Source organism: Armigeres subalbatus, chromosome 2 (genome assembly GCF_024139115.2).
Source record: "Armigeres subalbatus isolate Guangzhou_Male chromosome 2, GZ_Asu_2, whole genome shotgun sequence".
Lineage (NCBI taxonomy): Eukaryota > Metazoa > Arthropoda > Insecta > Diptera > Culicidae > Armigeres > Armigeres subalbatus.
This window is the reverse complement of record NC_085140.1, coordinates 303,773,091-303,800,017: the sequence shown is the minus strand read 5'-3', so window position 1 is coordinate 303,800,017 and position 26,927 is coordinate 303,773,091. Positions and strand designations below refer to the sequence as shown.

General features: G+C 38.1%; 2 protein-coding genes and 1 pseudogene across 2 annotated transcripts; 2 read left to right on the top strand and 1 right to left on the bottom strand.

Moving 5' to 3' along the window:
- Positions 1–1,839: 1,839 nt before the first annotated feature.
- On the top strand, positions 1,840–16,802 carry LOC134209833 (actin-related protein 3-like; annotated as a pseudogene).
- A 4,763-nt stretch (positions 16,803–21,565) lies between these two features.
- Positions 21,566–23,303, top strand: LOC134212515 (glutaminyl-peptide cyclotransferase). The gene is made up of 2 exons (XM_062690468.1): positions 21,566–21,899; positions 21,956–23,303. Exons 1-2 carry the CDS (start codon positions 21,801–21,803, stop codon positions 22,895–22,897), a joined length of 1,041 nt encoding a protein of 346 aa, XP_062546452.1. The 5' UTR covers positions 21,566–21,800; the 3' UTR covers positions 22,898–23,303.
- Positions 23,304–23,333: 30 nt separating this feature from the next.
- On the bottom strand, positions 23,334–25,506 carry LOC134212513 (CCR4-NOT transcription complex subunit 10). The gene is made up of 2 exons (XM_062690467.1): positions 25,252–25,506; positions 23,334–25,192 (listed from the first exon to the last, which is right to left on the bottom strand). The coding sequence occupies exons 1-2, from the start codon at positions 25,335–25,337 to the stop codon at positions 23,386–23,388; spliced, it is 1,893 nt and encodes a 630-aa protein (XP_062546451.1). The 5' UTR covers positions 25,338–25,506; the 3' UTR covers positions 23,334–23,385.
- Positions 25,507–26,927: the final 1,421 nt, after the last annotated feature.

Genomic DNA, 26,927 nt, shown 5'->3' with positions numbered 1-26,927 from the left:
TAGTCACATTACGTAAAATTATATGAAGGTAAACAAATCACGGATTACAAAACCATCGTAAACTTTAGCGGCATTTTAAAATATAACCCCGTTCCTACTAGCTTGAATCAAATATAATGAGGTCGGTATTTGCGAGGGGAATACGTTCCACGTACATCCGCGTTGAAAAACTTTGTAAAAAAAATTCGCGTAGAAAAACCTCGAGAAAAACGGAGTAAATGTCGAAATCCGCTTAAAAAATCGCGTGAGACGAGCTCGGTGGTCTAGTGGCTACCGCTTCTGTCTTATAAGCAGGAGGTCGTGGGTTCTATTCCAGGCTCGACCCTTTCCTACTCTATGTTTCTATCTTAGTTCTTTCTGTGTTTCACGTTATACCAAAACGATTCCTAACTGTTATAACCTTCACACAATCACAAAACCTCCCGTGGCACCTATGAGAGGTCGTAGAGTTCTCTGCATCTTTCTTAAGTAGGTGTCCAACAAATCATCCTTCCCTTTCCTCAGCATTCGCAAGGACGTGGCCAGGACAGATCTCGTCTATTGGAGAGTACATTGCTTCCATCTAAGAGTTAGTGATTAGTCCCAAATCAATATCTATGATAACGGATGAAAGTGATGCTACTCTCATACAATAATCTTGGTTTGTACCACCTACGAATTTGTGCGAACTGCTAAATGCTAATGCTAATGCTAAATCTGCTTAAAAAAATCGCGTGATTCATGAAATCTATTTAAAAAGCGACCCCAGTATACATACAGTATCCCCCCGCTTATCCGGACCTCGCTAGTCCGATGAGTCGTTAGTCCGGATCTCGCCAATTCGGAATTTTCCGGATTAAAAAGTATCAACACCCATTTAAACACATTATGCTGTCAGTTTTCAAATTTGTGCTGTAATTTTGTTTTGGTTCATTTGTATGGGTTTGACAGTCGGATTAACGAGAGAAACTCCGATAGTCCGGCCATACATTTGTCGGATCAGCGGGGGTATACTGTATAGAGATGAGTGACGTTTAACGCTCGCACACTGATGTGCAATTCGGCATGTGTAAATACATGTTTGTTTTCCTTCTGCTCATAACCTCAAAATTGGTCGAGTCATCACGATGGTTGCGAAGGAGTCAAAAAATATATGGAAATATACTCATTTTTACCCAAACTTTGCTGAGTAGCACCATCTAGGAGTGTTTGTTTTCCTTTTATCGCCACTCACACATTCGGACTAGGGATCCTACATTCAGAGATATGCGAAAGCGGCCATCTTGAGCCAAACGAGCATTGAGAGCTATCAAAATCTGAGCCAAATGAACATTGTTATTGTTGCGGATTGAAAGGTATTGCGATTGTAATGAAAAAGATTTTACGAAATGTTTCGTCGAATAAACAATTTGTTTTATATTGGCAAGTTGAAGTAGTCTAGTTTATGCATGGTACTTTGTTCATTTGTATTGCACTTTTATTTTAGTGATAATGCACTGTTGGACGTTAGATAACGAAATCTGAAAATGCCATTATACGTAAAGTCATGTTCGAGCTCCAACATTTTGCGCCACGGCAAGTGCTGGCAGCGTTTGTTTACTAAAGTAACAGCGTTGCCAAATCGTCTGGAAAAGTATTCGCACATCTCTTAATATAGGATCCCTAATTCGGACGTGAGAATCTCAATTAGGGTGGTTCAAAAAATCAATTTTGCTCCACAGCTCTCATCTGATTCTTCATCATGTTCTGAGTGCCCTCTGAAAATTTGAGCTCATTTGGATTAAAACTGATTTAGCACAAGCCGTTTCAAGTTTGCATGCAAATTAGTATGGGGAAATTTATTTTTTCATTATACCGATAATGACGCTTCCCCAAGGGGTGGGTGTTCATTTTATTTTTTGTGACGATTCGTGCCGCAGTGTGCCATAAATTGTGCCTCACCTTATGTGTGACAGGTTGTCATTTTGACAATCAGAAAATTCTGGCAACACTTTCAAATGTCATGACATGTTAGTGCCCGAACACAATGTGAACGGCAATCCGGCAGAACGGAACTGCGGCAGAGCGGAATTGTTCTAAAACTGCCGTTGCCGTTCTGCCGTTGCCGCTTTGCCGCAAACCAACCCGCAATGTGAACGGTTGAAAGTCAAGACTGGTAGTTCAAAATAGCCGCAAACAGTTTATTTTTGTAATTTTTTTTCAGTATTTTCACTCTTATTAGCATAATAAAAGGAGGGCATCATGTCTTGCTGTTTCTTCGGAAATATAAAAATTCGTGAGCAGATTTTTATGCAAAATATATTTGTTTACAATTTATCTCTAAAAGTACCTTAGGCATTCTTATTTGTTGATCTTGATTGGGACGTTTGACGTCTACCGCTTTGCTGTTCCGCAAGTTTCCAAATTTCTGAGATTTAGTACAATGTCACTTTTGCCGCAGCGCCGTCATTGTGGGTTGCACCATATAGTTCCATGTGTTGGAAATATGCCGTTACCGTTCTGCCGCATTGCCGTTCACATTGTGTTCGGGCACTTACTTTTTGGCGCGATGAAAAAATCAAATGTTACACCATTGTGTTACACCGTTTTGCAAAAAATTGATTTACAATTTTAATAACACATTTTCATGTAGCCTTAGATAATTAATACATAGATTGCTCACTGGGGCATCCCTGCTTGTAACCCACAGGAAACAACACTCTATCGGTCGTTGGGTGAACTAAACACAGTGGGGTGCGCATTCAGAAACAGAACAGTCGGGCGCATTTTGATTTGACAATTCAAATTGACATTTAACACTTGCACGGTCAAACCCATTTACCTAAATTGAGGTTAAAGCAACTCAAAATTAAATAAAATTTACTTAAACCTCCAGGACTCACATCAGATTTCATAACATGACAACTCCTATGTTGTAAAAAGTACAATAGTTCAAAATTTCCATATGTGGAAACATATTGAGACACACTTTTGAGTACTTAGCATTATGCGATTTCTTCGCAACAGGTTGTATTTGAGAAGGAATTCATCCTGGTTGGTTACAATTGTGAGTTTTGGGCCAAACGGCCTATCACATGTATTTTGGATTCCAATCAGCTAAATATTAAACTATGCTTGGAGAAGGCACTTCTTTTTAACTGGAATAAAACATCTACTACACTTGTTGAATGCTGTTCATCGAATGAATTTATTGAAACTTTGTTACAATTAGATTGGTTCTTAATTCTAGTACAGTTACAGTTTGTTCGATACTTAATTCTAGTACTATAGTAGGAGGCGGAGAGAAACCCGGAGCTTATTGACTAGTTGTCCAATCAGAGAAAAGAAGGGTACATAGTTAAATACCAATACGTGTACACTTAGTGTGACACTGGTATGGCTCAAGCTATGTGCTGTTGGCATAGATCAGCACCGAAGAGGAGTTAATATGAAAACATAAGAATGCATAGCTTATTGAGGGTTATGTAAATGCAATATGACACCATGGGACCGTTTGTCTGATGGTGCATTGCGGTACCGATTTATGACTAACTCATTGGCTGGGAGGTAAGTGTTTTGAAAATGTTACAACGTTTGGAACAATGTAAGGAGTCGAATTGCTACACTTGTGTTTTATGGAATGTGGGCAATAATTGATTAACTGTGACACGACATGTCCCAGATTAATTCATGGAACATGTCTTGTAAAAGAAATATGAGTAAGCATAACCACACTTGCTTGGGATCATAAATGAGGTGGATTTGTTATGGTTTGAAAACATGTGAAACTTGAGAAAATATTAGAGTGACTAATTTATAGTCCTGGGAAAGTCTATTATAGTACATCATCCCCCTTCCGGTGAATGATGCAGTATAGCGAAATCATTCAGTGTTGTCAACATATTGTGTAAATGTAAAAATTTGCTCCAAGTTTCTTCACAACATTTGATATCTGTATGTAAATTGTGAGTACTTCTTATTATGTGATACTTAGTTCAGTGAAAAATTGAGTCAAAAAACATTTTTTTTTCTTTTGTTGAATATTTCCTAAAATTTGCTTAGTCTATTTTTGTGAACTAAATTTGATTGATTTGATTGCATATCTATGATTTCACAATTCGGGTTATTAATACTTTTAACTTTATATGGACCTGTGTAAAAGGAATCTAGTTTGCGTCTGTTTTCATTCTTTAGAAAAACTATATCACCTGTTTGAATTAATAATGGATTTGCCGATGAATCATTACTTTCTTTTCGTATATTCTTTTGTTGTACTAACTTTTGGTTCGCAATTTGATGAGATTTTTGAAGTTTGTATCTTAGTTCTTGAGAATAGAGATCTATATTGTAAACTGGATCGATTTTGTCTGTGAATGTCTCATGTGGTAGTTTTGCCTTTAGTCAAAAACTAATTCATAGGGTGTAAACCCGTGGTCTGAATGTGGAGTTGTATTGTAAACAAATGCATAATACTGTAACCAATCATCCCAGTCTGTTTGATGCTCATTGACAAAGGAGCGCAGGTATTCATTCAAACACCTGTGATTCCTTTCCAATGATCCAATAGTTTGAGGATGATAGGCTGTGGAAAATGTTTGTTTAATTTGAAGTAATTTACATATTTGCGTGAGGATTTCATTTTGTATTCGGTTCCTTGGTCTGATTTTAATTCTATAAATTTCCCGTAAATTAAAATAAATTTTTCAACCAAAGCTTTAGCAATAATATTTGCTTCTTTAGTTGGAATTGGTATTAGCACAATGTATTTAGTTAATTCGCACTGTATTGTTACAGCGTATCGATTCATATTATTAGATCTTGGAAGTGGACCAATTGTATCAATTTGTACCACTTCGAATGGTTTTGATGGTGTACTAGTAATGGTAAATTTTTCTTTTGTGTGTTTTATAATTTTGTTCTTTTGCACAATTCACAGGCCTTTATGAATTGTGAAATAGAACTTTCATATTAGTCCATGTATAGACTTCTCTTAATTTGAGGTACAGACGATGCTGTCCTATATGACCTCCAGTAGGGATTGCATGATAATTTCTCAAGATCTGTTGTATTACACCGGGTTCACTAATGAACTTTGGTGGATTGTAAATGATAATTTGCAGTTGATTAAGTGTTTTAAGAGATAACTCTTTAAACATTTGTATAGGTATCATTTCGAATAATTTGTCTTGACTTGATATCGCGATTTTACTTATATTTTTTGTTTCATCTCATTTTCTAACATTGAAAGTGCAAACGCTAACGTTTGACTTTTCATTTTGATTGTAAATTGATGCAGTACTGCTTTCCTTCTCGTTCCTCGATATATCGTGAATATTATCATGTTATTGGTGGTCGTCACTTGAAATTTTGGTAGTTTTCTCGTTTCTGTCGGGTTTTCTGTGGTATAAATAGCAAGGTGATCAATCTCACTATTGTCTTTTAAGTCATCGTTTTTCTTAAATGTATTACTTCCTTTCTGTTTTCTTGTCATAGACCTAGTGTTTACGACAAGCACGTTCATTGTCTTCAATTCTTCAGATGTCTTCACGATGCGCGATAAAGCATCTGCTCCTACATTAGCTTTACCTTTTATATATTCAATGTTAAAATCAAAGTCTTCTAAATCTAATCTCATTCTTGTTAGTTTTGAAGTTGGGTTTTCATATTAAATAGAAAAACTAAGGGTCTATGGTCTGTTCGAACGACGAATTTTTGACCATACAAATAAGCTTTAAAGTAGTTCATCCCCAGTGTATTGCTGTAAGCTCTTTTAGGATGACAGATTTATTTTTCTCGCCAGGTGTAAAACTTTTACTGGCGAATGCAATCGGTAGATCATTTCCTTCGACAATTTGGGAAAGAACTGCTCCACACCCTACATCTGAAGCATCGGTCGTTAAGATAAACTCCCTTTTAAAATCTGGATATTGTAAAAGCATAGGGGATATAAGAAATGATTTTAAAGTATTGAATGAGTCATTGCATTGAGCTGTCCATTCAAACAGTTTATTTTCTTAAGTAACTGGTTTAAAGGATAAGCTATTGTGGCGAAGTTTGGCACAAACTTACGGTAGTAGTTACAAAAGCAACAAACCGTCTAACTTCATCACTGTTTTTCGGTACAGGGTAGTTTTTATTGTTTCAAATTTTGTACTGTCCGGTAGAATTCCTTTATCAGTAATTCTATGTCCTAGATAAGTAACTTCTCTATTAAAAATTTACATTTTCTTAGATTCAACTTTAAATTATACTTTCTTAGTCGCTCAAAGACTCTTGACAAATTTTGCAAATGGTGCTGCATTGAGCATCCAATAACAATTATGTCATCTATATATACAAAAGCACATTCTGGTGTTAAACCAGCCATCGCAATTGTCATCATTCTTTGGAAACTATTTGGACTAATGTTTAGACCAAACGGTAACCTTGTAAACTGGTAATGGCCAGATTGGGTTGAAAATGAAGTAAATTTTCTGGAACATTTTTCCAACGGGATTTGGTGAAATCCCGACATCAAATCTAAAGCGGTAAAGAATTTGGCTCTTCCTAGTTGGTCTAATATGGAATCAATCCTAGGCAACGGAAATTTGTCTGCAAGGATCTTTTTATTTAGTTGCCTAAAATCTACCACTAGGCGCCATTTCTTTGTATTGTCCTCGCTTTTCTTTGGCACTAATAATATGGGATTGTTATATGGAGAAATTGAAGGTTCAATTACATTGTCCTTCAGCATTTTGCCAATTTGGTTTTCTATTTCCTCGCCTTGAGAATGAATAGTTTTATAGTTAGGAATATAGATAGGTATTTTGTCAGTAAGGTTTATATTTTGTTCATAAAATTATTAGTTGTTATTGGTTCATCTTGGAGGGAAAATATATCAGCATACTGTTTTATGAGACTTATGAGGTCATTTTTTGCATATTCAGGAACATTGGTCATATCCAATTCATCCAGAATTTGGGTAGTCCTCTTTTGATTATTACTTTTGGTTTTGAAATTCATCATCGCATAATTATTCAATGGCTCTAAGAATGGTTTAAAATCTGTAATATTTATATTGACTGGAAAATTTGTAGTATTCATGATTTTATGTATTTACTATTGGGCGATATTATTGAATTGCCACAAAAACACCTGGTTTAATTTCTTGCGAAAATAAAACCATATCTTCTTGGATATGCATAGTTTGGATGTTCCTAATTACTTCACATCTCTGTGGTATAACTATAGTTCGATTCAAATTATCTTCTATTGGAATTGAAATCGAAAGATTTTCATAGTTAAAATTTAATAACCAATATTCATAATCAATGGTGCACTTGTACTTGATCAAGAAATCTCTTCCAAGTAGACCATTCGTGGGGATTGGAAAATTCTCGTGTACTAGTTGGAAACTATGCTGAAAAGTTAGTCCGTTACTAGTTTTCAAAAGAGTTGCTGTTTCACCGAGTGTTTCTAAAATACCATCTGTTACTCCAGTTATTGTATGTCTTTTTGTCTGGTTTATATGTTGGGTAGGAGATATCCCGCTCCACTTGAAGACTGAGATATCTGCTCCACTATCAATGATAAAAGTGCATTTCGTATTATTCATCTGAACGAAAAGAGTAATAAAGTTTGCTGCAGTTAGATTCATTGAAAGGATCGGTTTGGATGCTGACCCTGACTCCGAGTTACAGCATCCTGATGTTCTAAAAAAGTATTATTTCGTTGATTGAATGATGTTGGTTGCATATGAATCGTGTTATTATGTGTACTATCAGAGTCTTGTGAATAATTAGAAGGTACATGCACCTCATTTGCTCCCATTATTAGCATGCGGCCTGAAAGATTTCTATTGCTATTATGATTATTGTATTGTCGTCCTCGTCCTCTATGATTGGACTGCGAATTACCGCGTTGATAATTTCTGAAATTGTTCTCAAAACGGGGTCGATAATTATGATTGTTGCTATTGGTATTGTTATTGAATTTGGGTCGATAATTATTTATGTTATTTCTTCGAAATCCAGATGGTTTATTCCAACCGCGATGATACTGCCTTTGTGTTGAAATTGAAAACATCGCAGAAGTTTGATTGTTTGAATTATTCTCTTGGACTTTTTGAATGGCGTCTTTCACGGTATCAAAATTTCCTGCTTTTAATATAATTTTCGTTTCGCTGTTGGATACTCCATTAATTAGAGCATCCACAGCAACCTTCTTTACCATGTTGTTTACCACATCCTCTGGAATTTTTGTTGTAAATAAGTGCATTTCAGCTTATTTGCAATAGATTCAATTGGTCACAGAAAGAGTCTAAATTCTCTTTCTGTTTAATAGATTTTAATTTGGCAACAATTTGCTCTGGAGATGTCGAATCTTGACATCTCTGTTTTATGTTAGTAATTAAATCATTGAACGTATTGACATTATCCGGCAGACCGTAACGAGCTTTACCAGTTAGTCTGGTTTTGATGAATTTGATTAGCATTGATTGTTGGGTATTGTCTGTCAAGTCTTTCATTAAATTACAAGCGTCAACAAACGCAGGTAAGCTCTCACTGGCTCCATCATAAATTTGTATCACAGCAGTAGCTGTGCGTACATCGAATGTACTAGTTGTATTATTTTCTGTACTCATTGTTAGTTTTTTATTTATAATTGCGAATACGTACTCTCTTTTTACTAAAAGTTGTTCATATTCAAGAACGAATTCGTTATATTCTATACTTTGGATATCGTTTTTAAGCTTCTTCAAAATAATTTTAAAATTCCTTATTATTTCATTTATAGTACATTTCTGGGATTCTAATAAATTTTTGCTGTTAACATTATTTTAGATTTTCTAATATTGCTATATAAATTGTCAAACTTTTCTATTAGTAGTCTGATTTTATATTTTTCGTCAGACATTCGTTTGAATAATAAAATATGTATACAAATTTAAATAATATGTAATTATGTTATACAGGCATGGGCTTCTCAAAACAAACATGATACAGTACACAAATAAAATTAACTCACCGCCAAGCATTCCCTTTTAGCTTTCTGTTGTTGGTATTAAATTTCGTCCACGGCGTCCACTGCTGATGTGGTGCATTTGCCATGCATCGAGGTCACTTCAGTCAGCTGTTAGCACACTTCCCATATGCTGTTGAACCGCTCAGCTTCGCATTGCCTTCCTGGTTGCATTGTTGATATTTTTGTTTTGGTTTCTCACTGTTTACCTCTTTCGTAGGCGAGGTAGAAGCCTGTCTTCTTAACGTTCAATGTTCATAATCATTTTTTTTAACACAATTTTTCTTGAATGATTAATTTTGCAATTTTTGAATTTTTCACTTTTATTCATTTTAGAGTTTAAGTTTTCTTTGGTTTTCGATATTCTTACTCTAGTCGTACGTATCACTCCATGATTGTCTTCATAATTGAAAATTAAATCGTGAAATTGATTTGTTGAATTAAGAAAATCTTGGTACTCTTCCGACGCACGGTACTCACTAACTTTATTGTCAATTAATCGTTCTACGTGCACGCGCTCACGTATTTCGTTTAACAATTCTCTATCCATTTTAACACTTTTCAAAAAAACAATGTTTTTTTTTTTATGTATGCTTGATGTTGGCTAACTGGACTTCACGCCTAGCACTTTCATTTACGCTACTTTTCAGAAACTTAGCGTACATCCTGGCACACACGAAGATGATCATCATTAGCACAATTACCACTAATGTAACGGCTATTAAAGTCGTCTCACTTGTACTCGCGTTGGTCACGATTTCGTCCGCGCTGAAAATTCCCATCTTTATTTTTTTTTTCACAACACTTTTTTACTCAAATTTTTAGAACTTTTGTTGGATTAAAATCACTTTTTGAAGTCAAAGACTTCTACTGACACTGGTCGCCATAAACTATGCTTGGAGAAGGCACTTCTTTTTAACTGGAATAAAACATCTACTACACTTGTTGAATGCTGTTCATCGAATGAATTTATTGAAACTTTGTTACAATTAGATTGGTTCTTAATTCTAGTACAGTTACAGTTTGTTCGATACTTAATTCTAGTACTATAGTAGGAGGCGGAGAGAAACCCGGAGCTTATTGACTAGTTGTCCAATCAGAGAAAAGAAGGGTACATAGTTAAATACCAATACGTGTACACTTAGTGTGACACTGGTATGGCTCAAGCTATGTGCTGTTGGCATAGATCAGCACCGAAGAGGAGTTAATATGAAAACATAAGAATGCATAGCTTATTGAGGGTTATGTAAATGCAATATGACACCATGGGACCGTTTGTCTGATGGTGCATTGCTGTACCGATTTATGACTAACTCATTGGCTGGGAGGTAAGTGTTTTGAAAATGTTACAACGTTTGGAACAATGTAAGGAGTCGAATTGCTACACTTGTGTTTTATGGAATGTGGGCAATAATTGATTAACTGTGACACGACATGTCCCAGATTAATTCATGGAACATGTCTTGTAAAAGAAATATGAGTAAGCATAACCACACTTGCTTGGGATCATAAATGAGGTGGATTTGTTATGGTTTGAAAACATGTGAAACTTGAGAAAATATTAGAGTGACTAATTTATAGTCCTGGGAAAGTCTATTATAGTACAATATACCTAAGATTTCCCCCGAGTTTCCAATTGACCTTTCTTGTTTTTACTCGCTCATGAGCATGAGCATGAGCATTATGACCGCACAATTCGTAGTTGCTACTCCGTGATTGACTGAACTTGCGAAATTGTACAGAGAACACAATGAATGGGGCTTGGGGTTAGCTACCCATTCTCAATGTACACGTTTCGGGAGCTCAAATATTTAAAGTCAATAACGGCGCCGGCCACGTCCTTACGGTCATATAGGAATGGAAGGATTGTTAGTCCGACTCTCGTTGCTACTAGAGACCGAGTATACCTCTGCATCTCCACGATTGTCTTGGGATAGGATTTCGTTTTAGTTACAAAGGATAATTTATCTGGATTCACTTTGGTAAGCGATGCGATCTATGGGATGGGAAATGACACTAATACGAGTTAAAAGTTAAAAACATGCACGCCCGGTGGCATATGAAAGCCAAGGAGATTCGCGTTTTAAACGACCGCACGGAAGCGCAGCACTCTGTACTCACTTGTTCGATGGCTACAGCAAACTATTGAAGAACTCGCTTTTTTCGACCGCGCGCGACATGCGCATGAGCCACCGAACACAAGATAGATACTTTTTTTCTTTCCCGACGACTAAAACACGCACTGCACTTATTTGTTCGATAGCTACACTACGAAAAAATCAATATTTTTTTACATGTGTAACGACACATACAATAATCAGTAATCATCCGTTATATATTGTATGTGGGCTTAATGATCTACAAAGTTACGCATATACCATTAATATGCATATGATAATATAAACAATTGCATCCTTCTTTAAAAATATATGTGGAGACTAATGGTTAAAAACCATAACATCTCACACATAAATCTGGAAATGTGTGAACATATAAATGATACGAGGTCCAAACCGTCGCAGCGGTACGAATCACGAGAAGTGCCAGAAGAAAAAAAATGGCGAATAGACGCGTGCTGAATAAATTTACTGCATCGGAAATTTAGATTTTTGCAGGTAAGGCTTCATTATGTTCGATGATTTGAAACTTGATATACATTTTTGCTTATTTTCCATGCTTCAGGATGCAGGTTGAGTGGAGAAAGTGGATATAAAACCCGGCAGCAGCGGGAATGAAAATAAAAGCCGAAGGACAACTTGACGATCCCGATGCAACGCGAGTGGACAAAGGCTGATAGACTACCAGACGCAGCGCTAGTGGGCTATTTGACGATATCCGGCGGCTTGGCGGTTCCGTTCCGGTTAGATGCAGCGCGAATGCAAAAAAAAAACGATGGATAACTTGATGATCCCGATGCAACGCGAGTGGACAAAGGCTTCTAGACGCAGTTTGGTTTGACGATTACGTTGCGGTTAGATGGTGCTCCTCCCGCTATTCTATTGTAAACGATATGGTACCAGCAGCTGCGGGTCAGCAACGGCAGCTACAGGATTCGGGAGAATTCATATGCGCCAAATTTGAAATGGTCTTATTTTCATTGTTTTGGCTCGCATTTTGTTTTAATAAATCACGGATTAAGAAATCAAATGGTGTGTTCTGGCTTTATATTTTTATGCATATTGAAAGGTTATTATATCAAGAGATTTGTATTAAATATTATAAATGAATAATATTAGAAAAATACAGTCAATTTTAACAACAAATATAATACAACGAATTGGTAACCATAAATAAATTATATGTGTCGTCACTTATATTTTCTATAAGTCCCACACATAAAATGGATTAGATTAAAGCAATTGCAAAAATCTATATCGCCCACACATAAACTATATATAGAATTTTTCCACAGTGTACTCTTATTACCGGCCGTGCAATGCAGAACAAATATTTCGGCCGATCGCGTCATCGTTCTGCAGTCCGAAACAAGAGAAATCTAGCACTGAACTGATTTTTATAACCGGTCGCGCAATGCTGAACAAATATTTCGGCCGATCGCGTCATCGTTCTGCAGTCCGAAACAAGAGAAATCCCGCACTGAACTGATTTTTATTACCGGCCGCGCAATGCAGAACAAATATTTCGGCCGATCACGCGATCGTTCTGCTGTCCGAAACAAGAGGAATCTCGCACTGAACTGATTTTTATTACCGGCCGCTCAATGCAGAACAAATATTTCGGCCGATCGCGTCATCGTTCTGCAGTCCGAAACAAGAGAAATCACGCACTGAACTGATTTTTATTACCGGCCACGCAATGCAGAACAAATATTTCGGCCGATCGCGTCATCGTTCTGCAGTCCAAAACAAGAGAAATCACGCACTGAACTGATTTTTATAACCGGTCGCGCAATGCAGAACAAATATTTCGGCCGATCGCGTCATCGTTCTGCAGTCCGAAACAAGAGAAATCTCGCACTGAACTCTGACCTTTCTTGTTTTTACTCGCTCAACCGATAATATGTTTAAGGTCAACTATTCCAAAGAACCCATGTTTTTTGACGTCCCTTACTATTTTCAAAATTTAAAACTAAAAATCGTCAAAATGTTGTTTTGTAGGTTTGGCTGATCGATTTTGAACCAACATCAGGCTAGTTCACAAATGAAGCTATTTTTCGTTTTTTCGGTTTTTAAAATAATTAGAGGCTTTATAAACTTTGAGTTCTTTGGGAAGTTAACCTCAAATAAGTCAAAGAGTTGACTGAGACAATAAAACAAGGTAATTTTAGCTAGTGGTTTAGTGTAGTGGTTAATTGATATTAATATACATACGTTTTTTTTTTCTAAAAATATTGCAGATATTCCTGAGATGTCTAAATGGGGTCTTCCCGAAAATCTTACAGGAGCTGTTTCTGCAAATTACTTTTGAAGATCAACCATCAATTCCTTGTGAAATGTTTTTTTCATTCATTTGTATATTTTTTTTAAGCTATAGTTTTTCTAAAGTATATAGACAGCAGTTCATTTATGATGACGAGCTTGTAGCAATTAAATCGTAATCTGAGGCGCGAGGCAAAATGTCATTCAAATTACATTATGTCAAATGACAGGTAACATTTTGGAGAGATTCCACTCTCTAACCACAGATTTAGTATTAGAGCCATGTACTTTTGGACAAAAATATTGGGCTACTCAAGGATTATGACTTCATAAAAATTATGAAGTGAATCAGGTTTCTACAAAAACTCTGAATAAATAAGTCAAGTGACATGCCTGTGACATTTATAACATAGCCTGGAATTATTCTTGAAGAATTTATTAATAAATGTTTGAAAGAATTCTCCAATGAGTTCCTGGAAAAATTCAACAAGGATACATGGGATACATAGAATAATTCAACAAAAGAATCCTGGAAGAATTTTCGAAGAAATTTCATGGAGAACTCTGAAAGAATTCGTGAAAGAATTCACAAAAAAAATCTATACGAATTTTATAATGATTTTCTGGAAGAATTCTTGAAGGAATTCCTGGAACTTCTCCCAAAATAATTTCTTAAAGAACTCTTAAAACAATCAATGGAAGAATTTTCGAACGAATTCCAGAAGAAATTTGAAACCATTCCAGAAAGAATTCCTTTTGTAATTTCTGAAAGATACTTTTCTGACCGCATATAAAGACTCCCAACGGTAGTTTCTTAGAGGTTTCAAAAGGAATTCTCAAGTTTCTTCCAACTTCCAAATTTAATTAAACATATTCGCATGGAGGGAATCCTAAATTAGCTTATGAATATTTGCCAAACAAATTTCTTAGGTATTTTGTACAAGATATAGAACGATTGTTTTTTTATTTGTGTATTGTTTTCCCTTCTACTTGTTTATTCCACCCACATGGTTTTGGCAATTCCAACATAGTTGTATTGGTGAATCAAGTGCAAAACTGTAAAATAACACAGTGTAAAACTACGTGTTTTGGGGCTTAGACTAGTGCTAAACTAAATTCAACCTGTGTAAATAAAAAACAACAGAAGTTATGCTGCAACTTCTGCTTACCTACGTTTGCACTGGGAATTAATGAATTCGACATTAGAAAAATATAATACATCCTTTCAACAAATAGTCTCAATTGAAAAAGTACTCTCGATTTGTTTCTTGTTAGCGTGAAATGAGCAGGGAGCAACTAGTTCACCCAATGACCGGTAGTTGTGTATACAGCGCTGCTATTTTGTTGCCCGGTGTTCACCTTGAGTGGTGTATCTATGTATTATTAATCTAAGATGTAGCTTTGAAGATATACACATTTTTGGATGAATTTGATGCCATATGCTGTTGAAAACGGGTTTGTTTACAATTTGCGACATACGCCGTTTTGAAAAAGTACCCGAGACTGATCAATTCGGTGAAATAATTTATCGAACTCTTAGTGCCCGAACACAATGTGAACGGCAATGCGGCAAAACGGTAACGGCAAATTTCCAACACATGGAACTATATGGTGCAGCTCACAATGACGGCGCTGCGGCAAAAGTGACATTGTACTAAATCTCAGAAAATTGGAAACTTGCGAAACAGCAAAGCGGTAAACGTCAAACGTCCAAATCAAGATCAACGAATGAAAATGCCTGAGGTACTTTTAGAGATAATTTGTAAACAAATATATTTTTGTAAAGAAATATGCTCATGAATGTATATATTTTCTGAGAAACAGCAAGTCATGATGCCCTCCGTTTATTATACTAATAAGAGTGAAAATAATGAAAATAATGTTACAAAAATAAACTGTTTGTGGCTATTTTGAACTGCCAGTATCGCCTTTCAACCGTTCACATTGTGGGTTGGTCTGCGGCAAAGCGGCAACGGCAGAACGGCAACGGCAGTTTTAGAACAATTCCGCTCTGCCGCAGTTCCGTTCTGCCGGATTGCCGTTCACATTGTGTTCGGGCACTTATTCTCTTTTTAATGTCATTTTCGGGTTTAGACCCCGACCCCGACTCTGAATAACCGAACGAAAAACGAATCGGGATCGAGTCAGTATGATGGTGTTAGTGAGATCTCAAGCCCTATCATCTGTTTTGTTTTCAGTTCGCACTGCCAGCTGATAGGCAGAAATATAAATATTTTATCAGATTTTATCTTTTGAATTTTGTTATTAGTGTTATTTTGTTTCTTATTATATAAATTGAATGGGGAAGTCAGATTTTTCTTCTGTTAATTGTTTATTTTAAAAATGACAATTAATCCATCAATAAATTTATGTGATTAGAAGCTTGTGATGAATGGCGACGGCAATGTGGATTGCCGTGAAGGAATTTTGGCGCTCTGGAACATTTCCGGTAATTATGCCAATCCGTGTTTCCCGATAAACTGTTATACTGGTTCTAAGTGGCGTTCTGGATAACAGTTATTGTGTTACATTTGAATTATCAATAATCTAGACTGAATTTTGAATAGGTCGTATGTAACAAAATTGGATATTTCGAGCTTATTACGTTAAAAGATAGAGAATATACAGTTCCTTTCGTTAAAAAAAAATTGTGCCGATATTTTAATATTTTAATAAAATATTATTGCGAAACATTTCGACGTAATTGACGAACACTCCTGTAGAACGAAAATCGATCATTCGACCTATTGTCACAAAAAGCCTTTTCGACAAAAAATGCCGAAATAAAAAATTCCGTGTATACGACCTTTTGTCAAAAAAGGTCGCATGTACCGAAAATGTCAAATGCAAAAAAACATCACATACGACCCTTCGTTGACAGGCTGGGAATTTTGTTTTTAAAATTATTTTGATGTTATTTCAATTAAAAGTATTAATATATTAGTGGTATTCGGTTAAGTATCCAGTACGCCACGGATTGGTCGAAGATTGCGAGGATGGAACGCTTTCTGAAGCAGTGCCGAACTATAGAAGATCATCAGTTTTTGTTGACAGAGTTCCCTTTAAAGTTTAAACATACCGGAGAACAGAGAATACAGCGCGGAGATTATGTTCGAGACCTTCACCACCGCGTACCGGGGTTGTATATTGCAGTGCAGGCGGTTCTGGCGCTGGCAGCTAGTTGGGTGTCTCGTCCGGTAGAGGAAAGAACGCAGACGGGAATTGTGGCGACGATGTGACGCACGTGATTCCTGTGGCCGACGGCGACGTCATGGGATAGTGAATCTAGCACATTCCAAACGCTGGTCAGAACATCACTTCTTCTGTTCAGAGCTTCCTTTATGAACATGAGGTTGGAATATCCTGGAACAGAGCATCGAGACGGCCAAGCCGATCAAGGAATGGCTTGGCTACATCTATCTGAACATCGCAAAGCAGCCATTCGTGGGCGACGTGTTGAGGTGAGTTCAGGATTTCGGTCAAAAGGCTTCAGCGTAATATCAAATGTATAGTAAATGCTCGGTTAAGAATTACTGAGAACTTGAGCGAGGGACGAATCAAGTTTAAACCAATTGACGTTCCGATGATTTCCCATCATATGCAATAATACGTGGTTTGGCGAAAGTATGTTGGTCTCAACGGTGCAATTTTACCTATTTTCTGAGCATAAGGTGAAATCTCAACACTATGTATTACAAATGATTTTATAACTTAATTATTGAAATTATATAAGAGCATTACAGGTGAGAAAACATTTGCTTAATTTTAAAGAAAAAGGAAGTATCTTCGACAGTGCCGGTAACACGCTTATCGGTCTGAAGTTTTTGGGTTGTGTGCGATTGGGAAGTTTCGGAAATGGTGTTGTAATTGCCTTTTTCCAGTTTGATGGGAAGGTATTCGTTTCAATGATCGAGTTGAAACGATGACATAGAGCAGGTAAGACGAAAGGGCATAGGAGTTTAATGAAAGAGATTCTTAAATTTATTTATCGATCCCGTTAATGTATTCAGATTCAGTATGATACTATGCGCGACTATACTAAGCGGATGGGTTTGAATTCGCACTTTATGGAATATTCCTTCTAAATAGAATATCAAAGCACTCGTAAGCATTTTTGAGCAAACGATGTTAGGAATTGGTCCTTCTGCTAGATGAATCAGATGGTCGCCTAGTAGGCGAAAATGCGCGTTCTGAACTGCCCATGCAGTTTCCATACGATTCTTAATTTTAGTTTTTCACAATTTGCTCAACGTTTCTCATTATCTTCGCATTTGGAAATATCGTATAAACCCTTCGGAAACGATAGCTATCATATTTGCTGAAGGAATGAACAAAATCCATCCAGCCGTTTTCGCGTTATGCGGATACGAACACAGACCATTTCATTTTTATTATATAGATAAGTATTTTTATATGAAATGCCATATACGTTATTTAGACCAATATGAAATCATGCGTCGTACTGGAGTCGTTTTAGAATTAGTTGACGAGACAATCTACTAGGCCCTCCGTTGAACCAGGAACAGTTGGTCTAATACCCGGAGCCGGTGACAGCGGGGTAGATACTGTCGCATGTTGTAAATTCTGTAAACGATGATGAGGATTTATGTTAGTACATAAGAAAATTGTTCAGTTTAAGTTCACAATTTTAGCTAATAGGTTTTTTCATTTTCGTAACTCGTACATGGTTGGTTTAGAAAACCAAACCAGAATTGAGTTTCGGAGTTTCGAGCGGATCACGAAGGAAATCAAACTTCCTCTGTTTTCGACTGAGAATGACTGAAACTTACCTCAGCAGCTCCCCACCACACTATCCGAATTTCACGCCTGCAGCTTGTCTAGGGTGAACTTGCACGTGCTGTGTTTTGGGGTATTTACATTTCTATATTATTTCTATATTCTATATTATTAAAGATATTCGAACGCACATGCCGCGGTACTTGATTCGATAGGTCGTATCGGGTCGTATGTCCTGTCGTAAAAGCAATGACATCTGTCAACAGGTCCGAAGTGCTTTGACGAATGTACATGACAAATGAAAAACCGACGGAACAGTTCAGTCGAAAGTAACATGGTGCTTTGCATAAGGTCGCATCGTTTAGGTCGAATGTATAGCACACACTTTCAAAACGACGCGAATCTTTTTTTTGTGGAGAAAATGAGTTTCTAGCGAAAAAATCATGATTGTTTCACAATAATTTATAGAAATGATTTAAATTAAAATTTTAGGTGTCGAAATTGTACAAAATTGGCACATATTGATAAAATAACATTTAATTTTATTTTTGAAAACTTCGTTATCCGTTTTCTCCGATTGAGCAAAATTGCACATCCGACCTATTCAAAAATCAATCTAGAATTATGCCATTCAAATGTAATAGAACAAGAAAATATGGAAACACTTTGTAAAAAATCCAATTTATTGAGATTTGGGGCCTTTTATTTTAAACTAAAGAATCAAATCGCACAAGAGTTGACTAACATTTTTGTATTTTCCTCCCAAGAGGGGATCCTTTGGGATAAACCGCGATTTCGCCAAAACTGCAAAAACCAAATATACAAGAAAGGCAAATATTTTTTCTCTACATAATTTTCCACTACATCACAGGAGATTCAACATAATAAATATCAACGGGGTAAAATATGTCTTTGTCGGTTTTTCAACGAATTACAACTAAAAATCCTTCTTCGACTCTAAAATTATGCTCAATTCGTATAAAACTGTTCCTAAATTTACATTTGAATTTATTTTCTGTCCAAGTATCATCTGAAGTGTTGTCAAAAATACCCTCTGCATGGTGAATAATTAGTAAAACTATTGTAAATAATCAGAAAAACGTATCATTTGTTGATGGCAATATAATAGTTATCACTGCCTTATAAAGGGTTAATACATTATGTTTATATTCTTCAAATCCGTAACCTTAAACAAATTATTCACAGACCTGCAATAACGAATAAAATAATGGTATGAACATTTTGGTATAAATAATAATCCGATACTCCGGTACGCTATTTTCCCATTGAGAGAGCAATTATACCTAAAGCATATAATCGAATACACAACGTAATAGTGAATAAATAGCAGCTACAGCTACCTTCTCGTCATTGCATTTATCAATCACATTTTCATCAACATTTTCAACCATCATTTTGTTTATAACGGAGCTACCGTCTGAAGTAATCAGCAAAAAAAATATGTCGGTATCTGAATCCATTTCATCATCAGAGAAACTTGAAGACAACACACGATTAAAATAATCCATTTTACGTGCAAGACAGCAACAACATTGATAAATTCAACAAATGAAACAAAAACGATTAAAAGTCAAATACCCATCCGCACCCTTCCGTGTCATTCATGTTTTCATTTTCCTTTAGCGTAAACATAAACACCTGTTTGACAGTTTGTGTTCGAATGTATTGGTGAACCTAGGTTCGATCTCGATAAATCGGCAGAGCGAACCTCGTTCGTTTTGGGTCGGATCTGGTGCGGATCGCGATCTAACCTGAACGAATAACCGAACGTTTTGACAGCTGTTAGAGCGGATCCGGGGCAGAACTAGGTTCGACCCAGCAATAACCGAAAACGACATAAGTGTTAAACATTAGGCTTTCAGCGATCGTGTACGTACACGAACGTTTCACTCACACTTTTACTCGGTTTGTTTGCAACCACGAGCAGCTGTCACGGCAAAATCAAATGGAATTGTTTGCAACCACGAACCTGCGATCGTGTTGGTGAGAAATGTCGGCGAGACCCTAGTGAGCATCCAGCTTACGCTCGGGTTCATGCTCATTTTTACGAGTACACGTTCAAGCCCGAAGCGAATGTTCATTCGAGTGCGGCAGCACGGATAAACATTTGCGCGGGGGTGCACCTTGAAGACTGGACGTCGGAGTCGGGAGGCCGGTATGTTGACTACACGCCCATCGACGCTTGAATGATCGGGAAGGTAACTGCCTATAAGAAGCACTGTTGGTGGAATAATCAGTCGAAGCTTTATAAGGCGCAATTTATGAATTTCGATAGTCCAGTTCACTGAGTGTGGGTACTTTTGTACCCATTTTGAACAAAAGTGGCATAACTCATTAAATGGGTAAACGCGGTTTACTCAACAGGACGTCATATGAGACCAAACCCTCCTCCCCCTGTAACAAACCGTCATAAAACAGTTTCCGACCTCCGCCCCATCAAACCTTGGTCGTAATTTTGAACGACCTCATTCGCTCGCACGAGTTTACTTTCGGCGAGTTTCACACCGTCATAATAACAGTGACCTTTGCATCAATCAATCGATGTTTCATTTCAGTAACGGGATTTTGTTTTGGATGTCATCAGAGACGTTGTTTATAGATAGAGACCCGCAAACAGTGAAGCCGAAAGTACCAAACGAACCGTCGAACGCGGTACCAAACGAGCAAAGTAAACAAACATTACCAATCGGTACTAAAGGCAAGATAGGTATTATAATCAACATTATAGAAATTATGAAAAAGTTTGAAAAGCTCAGCGAATGAAGATGTTTTCAGAGTTCTCATAGCAAATTTATATATGGTATTTAATCATATTTACTGTTGAATATAAGGAAATGGTGCTAAACAAGAGAAAATATGTAGTTAGAGCAAGCGAAATAACTGCTCACACTGAGAGTCACTTCAAGTTCTCACAATTTTTTATGTTGCCGATCGCACAGAATTTTTTTGTCTGCTGGCCGTGAAGCCAGAATTGCTTTTATTCTCTCCGCGTGTCTCTATATAATACCAGAGACGTTGTTTATAGATAGAGACCCGCAAACAGTGAAGCCGAAAGTACCAAACGAACCGTCGAACGCGGTACCAAACGAGCAAAGTAAACAAACATTACCAATCGGTACTAAAGGCAAGATAGGTATTGTAATCAACATTATAGAAATTATAAAAAAGTTTGAAAAGCTCAGCGAATGAAGATGTTTTCAGAGTTCTCATAGCAAATTTATATATGGTATTTAATCATATTTACTGTTGAATATAAGGAAATGGTGCTAAACAAGAGAAAATATGTAGTTAGAGCAAGCGAAATAACTGCTCACACTGAGAGTCACTTCAAGTTCTCACAATTTTTTATGTTGCCGATCGCACAGAATTTTTTTGTCTGCTGGCCGTGAAGCCAGAATTGCTTTTATTCTCTCCGCGTGTCTCTATATAATACCATCGTCTCTGTATAATACCATCGTCTCTGGATGTCATCAGCGATCAAACTTCGAGGTTTTTGCATGGATTTTCCCTCGTGAGTCTTGGTGCGGGCGTTGTTTCGGTTGTTTCAGCTTTTTTCCGTTCTCATACTTTCGTCACAGTCACGCGAATTAGTGTTTCAATGGCAATATTCTGAGGCCATATAGAGTATAAGCAAAAATCTACTGATAAAAATTGTGATTAGTCAACTGTTGCGCTGTTAACACCTGCCCGTTAAGTGCTAACAAAATGCCACGACTTCAAACAATATTCGTCCTTCTAGCTGTGATTCTGTTGCACACGTCCATCCGGGCTCACTCCCAATCCGACGAACTCAAGCTAAAGCGGGTAAGGTATGCATTGAGTTTAAATTCGTTTAAGGGAATCAATTATTTGCTTTGTAGGACGTTCATCGCCCGAGAGCAGTCTCGGTGTCTGACCTTGAGCTTCTTTCGAACCTTTCTCGTAAAAGTGAACTTAATGAGATACTTAAACATCTGCTAGTGGAACGAGTGGTTGGGACTTCTGGCCATGATAATGTAAAGAACTACATCGTAGACTATCTGAAGAAGCTGAATTGGAAGGTGGAGTTGGACGAATTCGAGGACCAAACTCCCATTTTTGGAAAACTGAAATTCGCTAACATAGTTGCTACTTCGAATCCGAATGCTGAGCGTTTCCTGGTGTTGGCTTGTCATTATGACAGTAAATACTTCCAGAATCAAGTATTTATCGGAGCTACGGATTCGGCCGTGCCCTGTGCGATGATGTTGGATCTGGCGAAGTCGTTAGAGCGACAGTTGGACGCGAAAAAGTCTGACAACTCGTTGAGCTTGCAGTTGGTTTTCTTCGATGGGGAGGAAGCATTCCAGCAGTGGGGCCCAACGGATTCCATCTACGGAGCCCGACATCTGGCGGCACGATGGGAGGCCGAGGACAAGCTCAAGCAAATCGATATGTTGGTGCTGTTGGACTTGATCGGAACGCCCGATCCGAGTTTCTACAGCTACTTTAAAAACACCGAGAGTTGGTACGCTCAACTTCTGTCAGCCGAGGAACGGCTGGAAAGGGCTGGTCATTTGGAGCGTTACACCTATAGCAGCGTCACGCCGAATCGTCAGACGGTACGTTACTTTCAACCGCACTCGTACTTCGCACACATCGAGGACGACCACATTCCGTTCCTGCAGCGAGGGGTTCAGATTTTGCACATCATTCCGAGCCCCTTCCCGGACGTTTGGCACAAGCTGAGCGACGATGGCAGCGCCGTCGACATCAGCACCGTTCAGAACTTAATCAAGGTCTTCCGGGTGTTCTTGGCCGAGTATCTGCATCTGTCGGCATGACGAATGGAGGAGACAGAGATCGACACAAGGGATGAGTTTTGACGATCCAGTGATAATTTTTGTCGTTCCGCCTGGGTGAGGGGTAAAATTATTTTAACGAGTTTTTACTACGGCTGTACTTTATTAGCGACTTCAATGCTTTGATTTTGTGCAATTCCATAATCCACTGTTTTCAATTGTGATTGTATATAGTCAAGATAGTTTTTAGTTCAAAGCGAGGACTATTTGAGGCGGCCATCGGTCTGATGCCATCCGCAAACAAAAGGTGATAAAAAATGTATTGTAAAATAGTATGAATTGGTATAAACATTAACATATTTTAAACAGACAATGGCAATAACAATTTTTAACCATACCATAGGAAAATTGGCATTATGTAGCAATAAAGACATTCGTCATTTTGATACTCAGTCATCACCGATTTAAAGAGAACGCCTTTTGTATAGTACGAATTTCAACTTTATTTACAACTTCACGATTGTTTCACTTCACAGCAAATTGGCAGCATCGTATCGTGCCATCATCTTCACCTTCTCCACATTCCCAAACACCAGCTCGTAGTACATTTTGAGCATCTTCAGGTTGGGCAGTACTACCGGATGGGTACAGGCGCTCATGCAAATTTTGCCCTTCTCGTAATCACCCATGGTGAACAGTGCCACGGCCAAATTGTAGTGCATTACGGACTGAGCCGCTTCCAGTGTGTTCATGCTCCAATTGGGCGACCCGCGGGTAGTGAAATCTTCTCCTCGGAAGTCCTGCATTCGCTTAGGATCCAAGTAAACCAACGCTTCCGGAATGCGGTCCATCATGATTAATGCTTCGGCGCAGTACATCGATGCCAGCGTTTGGTGAGTCTCTGGCAAGTCCTCAATCGTTAGAGTTTCCTGGGCATATTTCAGAGCTAACGTGTACTCGCCGAGGCACAATTGCACGTAACTGTAGGCGCTAAGGGAAGCGATTCGAAGTTTCTCCAGACTTGCCGGTTTCATCGACTGTGATGGACTGCATGGAACACCTTCGTAGACTTTATCCCATGATGCGGGTTTGGAAGCAGCTTCCAACTGTCTCGTCATCTCTTTCGTATGATAATCAATCATTGTAACAGCATTTCGAAGGCAAAGGGAAGCAAACTCCAGCGATGTGCTGGGAATAGCCGCCGATTGTTCTTCACTGTTGAATGGACGCTTTTGTAAATGTTTCCTATGGTGCAAAACTGTCGCAACGTTCTTTGTCTGCTCCTTCTGCGTTTGCTGATGAACCATGATGCAACATTCTGCCAATCGCAACCAAAGTCTTGGGTTATTATGGTACGAGTTCAAAACCACTAAAAGGCATTCAAAAGCTTCCTTCGGTTTCTGTAAATGAAGCAGAGTAATTCCGTGATTGTACAAAATCTCCGGTTGTTTCGTAGCCCCTACGCAGTACAATGGAGATCCATCGACTTTTTCCGTCGAAGTATTTCCCGTAGCGGCCTGATCAAAGAGCAATGCTTGTTGAAAAAATCTTGCTGCTAGCGCATAATGCTTTACCGCAAAGTGAATCAGCCCCATGTTGTTGGCCAAACATGCATTTTGGTCTTCACCATGCGTCAGCACTTTGTTTGGTTCATTAACAAACCGCTTAGACAGCTCCTTTGCAGCCATCTGATAGTCATTCCCCAGATAGTACTGATGACCTTTCAAAATCGAATACTCCGACGTCTCTTCACAGGGGATAGTAAAATTCTTCTTTCCATTCAGCAAATTCGATCTTATCAATATCAACCGAAACTCTTTCCTAAACTCTTCGAACTGAATCTCAGAAATATCCTTCCGGCTCTCATTGTCCACCACCTTCTCCTCCTCATCGTCCGAGCTCAAAATCTCCTGAACCCGGATACTGAGCCTCGTCTGCAGCATCCCCAGCAACTCATTCGCCTTCTTCGGCTGATTAGTATCCAGCAGCAAATGCACCGTAAAAATCCCGGCCTTCCGCAGCAGATAATCGTCGAGATGCTCAAAATGTCCCATAACTGCCATCATGATCTTAAGCGCGGCCAACGGTTGCCGGAAGTGGTACAGCACCATCGCCTGGTTCACATACGCCGCAGCTAATTCCGGTTGCTTTATCTCCACCGTCTGGATCTCGCCCACCAGTTCTGTGATCTGCACCACAGTCTTCCGGAACTGATCATACTTCCGCAGTTCACTCAAATAGAACTCCGCGACAGCTCGATTGTGGATGACCTTGGGATTGGCATCTTGCGTTTTCTGCAACTTAAGTAACGTATGCAGGCAGGAAGCGTAGTCGGCCCTGTAAAAAGATTATAAATGTGACCACAAATGAAGGTGTACACAGCAAATAATAGTTACTTTTGGAATTCATTGAAAGCCACTATTTCCAACTCATGTTCCTGATCGGAAATCTTCGGCTTGTTTTCTGCAATTTGATCAGCCATTCTCTTTGATTACACTTGTTTCGCGACTGATCTCTTGCGGTAATTAATTCAATGTTATGTGCACTTATTAATATCTCAAAGAAATATTAGTTCTATTTATAAATATTTTAAAAATGATTACAAACATGTGACAATTTCAAGTGAATGTTACGAATGATACAAACAAAATAATAATTCTAGCATGATTTCGGAAATCGTCGTATGTCCAAACAACAAAACAAACGCGAAGAGAAAATAAATTGGGTTTTGTCGGATAGGTCGAAATCGAAAAGCGCCGAAGGAAATATGGTCCATAATGCACCGAATGAACACAATGACGTTTGAGACGGGCGCTGTTTTAAAAATGAAAACTTGCATGAACTCGATGAATGAAAAAGTATTCATTCTTAGTAAACAGCGCACCGTTCAAACGTCAATGATGAACTCGGTGCATTGGACCCATGGTGCATTGCGAGTTGCACGGAGAAACATTGAGCAATAGACTAACGCAAAATGAACTCCCCCAAGAAATTATGACGTTTGAGCGGGTCGCATAATGAACGCAAAATGAACTTTTGTTCGAGAAGACGACCCGCTCAAATGTCAAAATCCATCGGGTGAGTGAATTTGATGAACTCCTGCGCAGGTCTACATATATTAGGTTCTGCAGCGTCTGTATCTAACCTCAAACTGATGACTGATTAGTAGTACTTCGCGTTGGACTTGGGGGCAGCCAACCAATCACAAACTCGATCCTTGTCGGAGTCAGTGGAAAGTACTACTGAACTGTCAAAAAAGTTCATTCGACGAGGACCGAATTCATTCGTGACGTCATGCTGCAGAACCTAATAGACTAACGCAAAATGAACTTCCCCAAGAAATTATGACGTTTGAGCGGGTCGCATAATGAACGCAAAATGAACTTTTGTTCGAGAAGACGACCCGCTCAAATGTCAAAATCCGTCGGGCGAGTGAATTCGGTGAACCCCTGCATAAGTCTATTCCTGATGTCCATAAACACGGTTACTGGCTAAAACCCATTAATGGGTAAAAAAGTATACATTTTTTGGAGGTCCTGGATGGGACTGTCGAAAAGGGGGTAATTTTTAAAACTGACAAATGGGTGAAAAAATACCCATGTTCTTTATTTGTTCGGAGGGAAAAAATGTGCATTTTTTTTCACCCATTAATGGGTGAAAAAATAGATGTAAAAATTTCCCAAGTGCTGTCCCGTTTTTTTGCAAGGAGAATTAAAGCAACGAGTTCCCGCTTAAGGCTGCCTTACACCTCGGGAAAATTTTCCGCCGGAATTTGGTCCCCGCGAGTTTGAACATTTTCGGAAGTTTACCATTTTCTTTTAAAGTTAAAATTGCAGCAATAAAACGTTTTGACAATCGAGTGATTAATCAAAAGTTAGTGAAGTGTGAATGTGTCCAATTATTCACATTTCTCCAGGAATCTCTTTCAAAAGTATTGAGAGAGAGACTTCAAAAATCCCAGGGTTTCTTCAGGAATCACAACTCCGAAAATCCGGAAGTATCTTATAGGATAACTTTCAAACTGTACACGTCAGTCCCACTGCTAAAACTTATGTACATATTCGTCATGTTA

Bases quoted from the DNA above. Each gene is read 5' to 3' on its own strand.
- LOC134212515 (XM_062690468.1), top strand. From the start codon at position 21,801: ATGCCACGACTTCAAACAATATTCGTCCTTCTAGCTGTGATTCTGTTG. The intron at 21,900-21,955 runs GTAAGGTATGCA...TTTGCTTTGTAG, and splicing joins ACGAACTCAAGCTAAAGCGG to GACGTTCATCGCCCGAGAGC.
- LOC134212513 (XM_062690467.1), bottom strand. From the start codon at position 25,337: ATGGCTGATCAAATTGCAGAAAACAAGCCGAAGATTTCCGATCAGGAA. The intron at 25,193-25,251 runs GTAACTATTATT...ATCTTTTTACAG, and splicing joins GCTTTCAATGAATTCCAAAA to GGCCGACTACGCTTCCTGCC.